Source organism: Sesamum indicum, linkage group LG8 (assembly GCF_026168435.1).
Source record: "Sesamum indicum cultivar Baizhima isolate 11 linkage group LG8, ASM2616843v1, whole genome shotgun sequence".
In the NCBI taxonomy this organism is placed as follows: Eukaryota; Viridiplantae; Streptophyta; class Magnoliopsida; order Lamiales; family Pedaliaceae; genus Sesamum; species Sesamum indicum.
Window position 1 is genome coordinate 17,174,218 of NC_142664.1, and position 9,483 is coordinate 17,183,700.

The following is a 9,483-nucleotide window of genomic DNA, read 5'->3' on the forward strand; positions in this document are numbered from 1 at the left end:
AGTTCCTGATCTGCAATTAATATACGACGCTTGCCTATATCATGCGTATTGATCCAAATTAAATCGCAGATTTCACTTCTAATGGTTTCCTTTAGCCAATTCTTTTAAGTTTTGACCTTGTAACTGTACTCCTCCTCAAAACTCGAAATTCTGGATTTCTCGTAAGGTGCCGACTGCGTCCTAAAAGCAACATCCATAGTAATGATATGTGGTAGATTATATTGATATTTATTGATATTAGGTATAATTCTACAAATATTTACTGTTATTTGTAAAATTATAAATACACCATTTGAAGTTGTAGTTGTGATTTTAAGTATATCTCGTATTTAATAACAAATTTTACGCAAACAAGAAATAACAAATATTAAAATTACGTATTAAGTTAAAACACTTTTGGCTTCGTCGTAATCGTAAAGTTGTCACTATAAATAACTAATGACACGTCTATACTGACAACTTAGTAACAATACAAATATAATGACAACAAATAAGTGTTATCACTGTGTATTTGTGAGTACCGGATTAGATCCTCTTAACTGAAAATAGTCGCAATGAATTTATTTTGAACTAACAAGCTTTTTTTTTTTTTTTAAATTTGAAGAGTTGAATTATTATTAATTGAAGTAATTCAATTACAATCATCCCTGTTAAATATTAGTACTTAAAAAAAGACAAAATCTGATATAAATGAGGTCTAAACAGCTCCTACTATTGCAGTATACAATACCTACGATACAGTAAAACAACATCCCACACATATAATAGGGTTTCAATTCATAATTTTAAAAGTTATGAGACCTCAACTTCACCAATTGAACTCGACCGATCGACAACACCTTATCATAAGAGGAACAAAAGTGTGCTCCATGCAAACATTATTTTATTTTTATCTTTATGTACTTTATAAAGTGATATTAAAGGTTTAAAGCAAAGTAGAATACTTCTTTATGGTAGAGCGTCCGAGATTGACGCCCACTAATTGATTTTATGCCACAATTTCTAATCTAGATTCGATACGTCATTTATATCTATATAAATAGAAAATAGCAAATTATTTTTTTTTATTAACAAACAATAATTTGTGATATTGCAACATTAATATTTTTGTTGTATCTATAAAATCTCTTAATTTTTTTTTTTGAAAATTTTAATGTGTTGGTTTATATATTTTATGGAAAAAAAATTGCAAGCAATCTCTTGTGATATTCCAAATGAGCAAATTACCGCCTATGCAATAGAAAATAACGATTTGCCTCCTTATATTTTTTATAATACAAAATTTTACCCCCCTGTGTATGAAGCAATTTAACCTTCTTAGATAGGGAGGTAAATTATTTTATTTTAAAAGGCACAGTGGGTAAATTGCTATTTTTTTTATTATAAGGGAATAATTTGCTCATTTTCAGTATTATAGGGGGTAAATTACATTAAGCCCTACATTTTATTTCTATTAGCGATATATTTTAAATTGTGAAAAGATTATTTGAAATATTCACGGAGGAACAATGTGCCACACCGACTAATGCTAATATAAGAGAAATAAATGTACATATTTGATTATAATTATAAATTATAGAAAAAAAAAGGGGTGTTTGGGTGAGTTTACAAATTCTTTAAAACATCTTATAAAGGGATAATTACAGTTTTGGTCCTCATATATTGTCATTAATTCGTTTTCAATTCTTAAATATATTGAAGTTTTGTTTTAGTCCTTCAAGTTTTAAAATATTAATAGTTTAGTCCTTAAGCCTAATTAATGACTTTGATCGGATAAATTAATATTTTTTTTCTTGAAAAGAAAAAGGACAAATTATTGATAGAAGAGTGAGAGAAGAGAAAGAAACTCAAAAGTTGAAAAAATAAAGAGAGAGAGAGAAAAGTGAAAGTTTGTGAAATAATATAAAAAATTAAGAAAAATAAGAGATTAAAAAGATCGAAAACATGGCGAATAAGGCCTATATAGTTTCGTTTATGAAATTGATACCTCATAACTTTAAATGTTAAAAATCATGGGTCCGAACTCTGTCAATGTGTATGTTATTATATTACATAGTAGATGCTGTTTAAATATAATTTATCTGATATTATTGATCAGGATATAATTATTGTAGTTATCTTGTTAGATATAGATATTCGATATGAATGATTCTAATCGATTTATTTTTAAATAATAATATTTCATCGATTTCACCTTAAAAAAAAATTGAGAGCACTAAAATAGTACCCCTCAATTAAAACTGTATAGATATTAAATGGTTTTACTACAGACAACAAAACAACACACCAGTGGTGTTTTGTCTAATGGTAATTTGACGTGCCATGAATAAATTTGATGTCATGAATTTGAATTCTAATGTAAGGGAGTACTACTCCTCGTTTATGCTTTAGACGAATATTTGTAAAGGAGTAGTACTCCTGCTTTTACAACTTTTTTAGAAATGATAAGGAGTCAGCACTCCCCGCTATAAATTTGCTTACCTTTTAATCTTAATAAAGAAGGGCTGGGACTCCGAAAAGCTCCCCCACCCCCGGGTGGTTTCAATTAAAAAAACAAAAAAATACGCCCTCGTGATAGTACATTATTAGAGGATATTTATTAGACGACTGTTAATTCTAAAAAGTATTTATAATTTTTTAAATAATAAAATATATTTATAAAAGTAGTTTATAATTATAAATGACGTCAATTAGTTGAAGTATTAAGCATATCAGGTAGGGGTCACTTGCTCGATTTTTTTTATGAATATTAATAACTATTTAAAATTATGTGCAAGTATTTTAATAATTTGATGAATATATATTTTCTATACTTTTACTTATTATATTACTACTTAATTAAGTTGTCGTTTATGTTTATAATAATAAATCAAAATATTATACCATATGTTTAATATTTTTTTATAGTTAATATAATAATATTTAATATTATTTATTTATATTATTAAAAAAATATTGAAAATAAACTCGAGTTCGAGTTGAACTTATTATGGTACGAGTTCAAACTGGAGCTTGAACCATAAGAGCTTGAACTCATTATATATGGTACGAGCTTGAGCTGAAACTTGAACTATAAGAGCTCATTGGGCTCGAGCTTGAGCAATATAAAAAATTTTGAGCTCGACTCAAACTTGACTCGTTTACGCTCCTAATATCATGGATTTGGGGGTGGGGAAAGGGGGAGGGGGGGTGGGTGGGTGGGGGGCACTTCACCCTATACGTTTGGAGTATTAAGTATTTACCCGTTCATTTCTAGTTTAGCCCCCTCATTGTATAATAGATAATGAGTGAATTAATTTTGAAATAAATTAATGATAAAAAAATGATTATTGGAGTATGAATTCACAATTGTATAATCTATTATCCAAATACAAATATAGTTAAATTCCAAATTTAGCCCCATTTTAAGGATAGTGAAGAAAGAATAAGAAAATTATTTGATGAACATAATGGGTAATTAGGTAAAATATAATTATGATGCGATTAAAAGATACAAATTGTTTCTTTATAAAAACGTGTAATACAGTCGAAACTTAATCCCAAAAAATAATTACTAGAAAAGTGGCCGAATTATACAAAAATTGTATTTAGGGATGATCAAGTGACTCAATAGTGACACTTTATTCCCGTGAAAGATATATTAAAAGTTCGAGTTTTAAAAAATGAGTTGTAGAACCAATTTTAATCGTTCTGAAAAAATAATTTTAGTATAAAAATAAATATTTATATATTTACAAACAATATTTATACATATCTAGAATGATCTCAAGGGATGAGTAAACACATAAAGTGTTTGTTGGGTAAAATAAAACTCCCACTCAATAACAAACTCCACATAAGATAGCGACTTACTTCACCAAGTTGGTCCCCACAGAAACACGCTTTCTTCACATGTTCACAACATCCCAATATACTAAAAACAAAACCAACCTAACGGTAGAATGTTGAGAGATCGTCTTTTTCTTAAATGACCAAACTGCCCCTGCATCATTCACACTTACAATCAGACACGTGGTTCCTGTCGTGCGGATTTAACGCCTTAACTGTCGCTGGGTCCCACCCCAAAAGCCTGTGGGCAGTGGCACCATCGTCAATAAAACTAATCTCAATGGCCCACATCGGCGTACAAAGTTAGCACCTTTGTCTAATTAAGAGTATAATTTCTCTATTTAAAAAAAAAATAGTGTAGTGATGTCATAAATCGTAGTTTATCAGTATTAAGATTTTTTTTTAATATTATTTATCGTGGCACGTCATGACAAATATGAAATAATTTTTTTTAAACTTAAAATATATTAAAAATAAAAATAAAATATAAACAGACGTGTGGGTATTATTGAGACTTGACACGGCAAAAAGATTGGTGCAGTGGCATAAAAAATTACCTTTTGTGATTAAAAAATATTGTTGATTTATATTAGTATAAATATTATTCACACGTATATTGTATACTGCTCCAATTTAAAAATTAAAATATATTTTTTAATTTAAAGTTATATATATATACACTAACACTTGACTGTAATAGAAAATTCATACTGTCAAGCTCAAAGATTTACTATTACGTATTAGTATCACATTTATACGTGTATTATGTACGAGCCCACTTTAGAATTAGAGTTTAATTTAGTTATAATTTTTATTTTAAAAATATATATCACTTATTTATTAATATTTATACTTTATAATAATTGAAGAGCACCTTATTGGTGTTTTCAATTTATTGGTATATTAACTTTTTTATTTTATTAAATTAAATAATTATTTTTAATTTTTTCACTCATCATAATTTTTCATAATTATCTTATATATATTTTAAGTAATTTTTACAATATAATTTAAAAAACTATTTCATAAAATTATGCATATACATAAAGTGTGATATCACGACGTGAAAGTGTGACAAAAGATTTGCGATACCAACGGCCTTGCGGCCTTATATAATATCATTGTAACAAACAAACCATATCAGAGTTTTTTCAGTACACTTCTCAGTGCCAACTGCACTGTGCTTCTACAGTGCTTGTTAAGAAAGAAAAAAGAAAAAAAACTGTCGGCAGGCCGGGTTTTTTTACGTCGATTACCACGCGCCGCCGTGAAGTGGTGGTCTAGAGGTGGCGACGGCGCCCCCAGAGTTCACTCGCATTATGGAGGGTCTGTGCTATACTATTGTTTTCTGCGTGCTGGTGGGCTCTGCCGCCGCTGCAGCTGCTGCTGTGGCTGACCCACATTGGTATCCAGCCACCGCTACGTGGTACGGGAGCCCGGAGGGCGACGGAAGCGACGGTGGCGCGTGCGGTTACGGGTCACTAGTGGATGTGAAGCCGTTCAGAGCTCGAGTTGGGGCGGTGAGCCCGGTGCTGTTCAAGGGCGGAGAGGGCTGTGGCGCGTGCTACAAAGTGAAGTGCTTGGACCAGTCGATATGCTCGAGGAGGGCGGTGACGGTGATTATAACGGACGAGTGCCCCGGTGGGTACTGCTCTAACGGGCGGACGCATTTCGACCTCAGCGGCGCGGCCTTCGGCCGGATGGCGGTTGCCGGGGGCGGAGGGCAGCTGCGCAACCGTGGAGAACTTCCGGTCATCTACCGGAGGTAATATCTGTCGCTCTTGCAGTACTAATGCTTGCAGTGTGTGTTGTGTGTGTAATTCTTGATTCACTCCACTGGTTTCTAACGGTCCGGTTCTATTTTGTCATTTTGCGATTATATCTTACTTAATTAAATTAATGGATAATTACACCCCTCCCCTCTTGTGTTGATATAATTACATTTAAACTCTTGTGGTTTGAAAAATTATATTTAACACTCCTGAATTTTATTTGAGTATAACAAATAAGTTTCTCAATTAGTCAAAATTCACAAAATTTGCTAATACTTATAGAAAAAATTGAATGAAAATTGATAGTTACACTCGATTGATTTATTACTGACTTGTTGTAGGTTAAATAATTTTTTCGGCTAAACTACTCTTATACAGGTGAAATATGTCTCCTAACATGCATTAATGTGTGGAGACCTATGAGGATAATTTGAACATAAAAAAAATTATTATAAAAAAAATTATTTGACCTACAATAAGTCAGTAATAAATCAATCGGGAGAAATATAATTTTTTTTGTTAATATTAGCAAATTCGCTGAATTTTGACTAATAGAGGGACTTATTTGTTAGATGAAAATAAACATCAGAAGTATTATATGTAATTTTCCAAACCATATGAGTGTATGTGTAGTACATCAACTCTCAGGGAAAGGGAGCATAATTATCCCTTAAATTAATTACAAACTTAAATTCGCTTAGTCTTACTTTTAACTATTAACTAACATTTCTTTTAATTATATTTTAATTATAGAAATAATAGCAATAAATATGAATTTGGAAGTATTTTTTATATCAATCTTTATTATTTGATAATATAATTTTTTATAAAAATATAAATAAACTATAAAATTTGATTTTACATTTATTTACCAGGTAAGTAAAAAGTAGATTGTGAATATTCAATGATGGGTCCCAAAGTGTATTTTGAAGTAATTATTAATAGTCATCTTCCAAGTGACCCACACTATCATAAATGATACTACCATAAGAAATTTTTACCTTGCATCCGCAATTTTCAATTCAAATTCAGTTCCATTTTACCCCAATCAATTACACGACAAATATAATATATTTAAAAGTATGATTAATATATAATTAAGGAAAAATAATCAATTACGCGGTAAATGTATCACACATATTTTGTGATCAATTTGGTTCAGCCTAACATGGTTTGGGTAAAAAAATCTCCTCGCGTATGGTAATTGTTCTTATATACAGTAACTATTAATAATGTTTGTGGGTTCGATTCTCTCAATCGATTTAACATTCAGTATATGGGTTATTTGTAGTCTATATTTTTCGGAGTATGCTTTAGTCTATGCCAATAATTGAAGCCGAACCCGTCCGAACTTCTTTTTATTACATTGATACTCACTGTGGTCAGATTTCATTTGATGTTATAGTTGTAATTACAATTATACTTCTAATTCAGTAATAAAAATTTGGGTTAAATGCAATTTATTCCCTCGTGAAGGAAAGTACTCCCTATCAATAGTTCATATAGAGTACTATTTGCTTCATTTTTCACAATATAGGGGATAATTTACTATTTATTTTTATATAATTTTTTTTGCTCATTTCTCATGTCACATGAGTAAATTTATTTTTACACTAACATCCTTTTAGTTTTACACATTTGGATCTAATTTTGAGGTTGTGAAATGCTTTTATTTGTTTATTTGTGAGTTAAAAGTGTGCTGCAGATTCGCAGCACATGAGAGGAACAGGCACACATGTCTTTACCTTTTTGGTCAAACTTTTACGGCACCAAATGAGGTTCAGATATTTTAAATAATTCAGACAATATTCTGCGTCCATTTTACCGGAGACAAATATTTATGGACTATAATTGACGCCATTTGCATTGTTTTCTGTATATATATTTTATATTTGTACTTATGTAAAAATTACATTATTATTTTAGAATTAAAAAATAAATTAATACGTAATGCGTATGTGCTGAATGGAGTAGAAGATGTATTATAATTTAAAAAAGGAAAATTCAGGTCTGTTTGTTCCGTGCGTAATATTACTGTGCGGGAGATTATATACGTTAAATAGAAAAAAAATGAATTATTTGTGGATCTCGTACATTAAATTTGTACATTTGAAACGACTTTTGGATAATGTGCGTGGTAAAATTTGATTATGACCGTGCAGGACTCCATGCAAGTACCCGGGGAAAAACATCGCGTTCCATGTTAACGAAGGATCGACTGATTATTGGCTATCGTTGTTGGTCGAATTTGAGGATGGAGACGGCGACGTTGGATCGATGCACATACGAGAGGTATTTTGATTTCGATTTATTTTGATATGGTTTTTCGTTTCGGATCTTATATACACAGACGCCACACGTGTAGAGGACTTCCTTTAGATAAAATAAATGACTTAATTTTGGTGTATCAGTTAAAAGGAAGTAAAACTGCAATAGAATTAAAAATAAATAGTGAGATTGGGAGCATAAAACTATTCCTTTCTTGTAGATGAATTTTGGCATAGTCAAAAGAAGAAGCTTTTTCAGGGCTCTTTTGCTTTAGAAGAATGAATCACATGAAATGGAGAGGAAATGTTTGTTTGTTTTTGTAAAGGGATTTGATTGAGGGGGTGATGTTTTTCTCCTCTCCAAACTGTTTTCCCACTTGCATTTGTGGTTGAAAAAGCCTCCACTTTCCCCTTCTCTAATGCCCAATGTCTCCTACTCTTAAGTGCACAATACACAAATCCCACCACTTCATTTTATGAGTGCTTAAAGTTTCCCGTACAATAACACCTCATTCCACCTCTCTATTGTGTTGGTGAAAATATCATACCCTTGAATTAAATATATAGTGTATATATATTAGGATAAATTACATCGATATTTTTTTTGAAATTAAGTGAATTATATATATTTATTGTTATTTGTAAAATTACAATTATACCCTTGATCGAGGTTGTAATTGTATTTTACGTCAACACTCCTTCAGTGGTAAACAACTTATATCGGCACTCTTTGAGATAATTATGCAGATATGTACCAGTTTAGAGGTTGTACTTGTAATTTTACAAAATATATAGAGTGTTAGTGTACGTCAATCTGACCTGAAGGCTGTTGATATAATTCACCTTGTATTTTAGAATCCACTATTGAAATAACCAATTAGTATTTTCATATTAATTTAATTTTGGAGTTCAATACTAATAACTCCAACGAATGGCTTCTGACAACCCACATCTATCCTTTTACCAGGCTAACTCGAACGAATGGCTGGAAATGACGCACATATGGGGCGCGAATTGGTGCATTATCGCCGGACCCCTACAAGGGCCATTCTCCGTGAAGCTTACGACCCTTTCGACCGGAAAAACCCTCTCGGCAAGGGACGTGATTCCCAGGAACTGGACTCCCAAAGCCACTTACACCTCGCGTCTCAACTTCAGACCCACGTAGTAAAGTTTATATGACAATTAAAAGCAGAGTCTTACTTTTATTAATTCCCATTGATACCTAAAGTTCAGCTCCTGGTCGGTCCTCTTTTTTCTTTTTAGATTAAAACAAAAGGGAAAAGATAGCCAAGAAAATGGCTAACTTCTTTCTCTTCTCACCCAATGGTTTCCCCTACACTATGTGTAGTGTGTGAAGTCCTTGTAAGTGTTTGCTAAAATTGTAGTGTCATTGTAGCCCTCTCCAAAGGAGAGAGTGCGCTTTAAAAGTGGGAAAATGTAATAGTATTATAGTAGTATGTCTGTTTTTGTGGGAATTAGGTATAGTTGGTTTGTGGGTGCTCTTGTTTTTTCATATTGAGTTATGGTATTGTAAACTTTGTATGTTGTTTGCTTGCTTTCTAGGAAAAAAGTGGATGGTGTGGGACCTTTCAACCATCCTTGTCTTGCTCACT

The 9,483-nt window shown here is 31.5% G+C and overlaps 1 protein-coding gene across 1 annotated transcript; it reads left to right on the top strand.

Annotated features, from left to right (window-relative positions):
* Positions 1-4,941: 4,941 nt before the first annotated feature.
* LOC105167838 (expansin-B3) lies at positions 4,942-9,481 on the top strand. The gene is made up of 3 exons (XM_011087667.3): positions 4,942-5,593; positions 7,763-7,892; positions 8,835-9,481. The coding sequence occupies exons 1-3, from the start codon at positions 5,148-5,150 to the stop codon at positions 9,033-9,035; spliced, it is 777 nt and encodes a 258-aa protein (XP_011085969.1). The 5' UTR covers positions 4,942-5,147; the 3' UTR covers positions 9,036-9,481.
* Positions 9,482-9,483: the final 2 nt, after the last annotated feature.

Bases quoted from the DNA above. Each gene is read 5' to 3' on its own strand.
- LOC105167838 (XM_011087667.3), top strand. From the start codon at position 5,148: ATGGAGGGTCTGTGCTATACTATTGTTTTCTGCGTGCTGGTGGGCTCT. The intron at 5,594-7,762 runs GTAATATCTGTC...ATGACCGTGCAG, and splicing joins CTTCCGGTCATCTACCGGAG to GACTCCATGCAAGTACCCGG. The intron at 7,893-8,834 runs GTATTTTGATTT...TCCTTTTACCAG, and splicing joins GATCGATGCACATACGAGAG to GCTAACTCGAACGAATGGCT.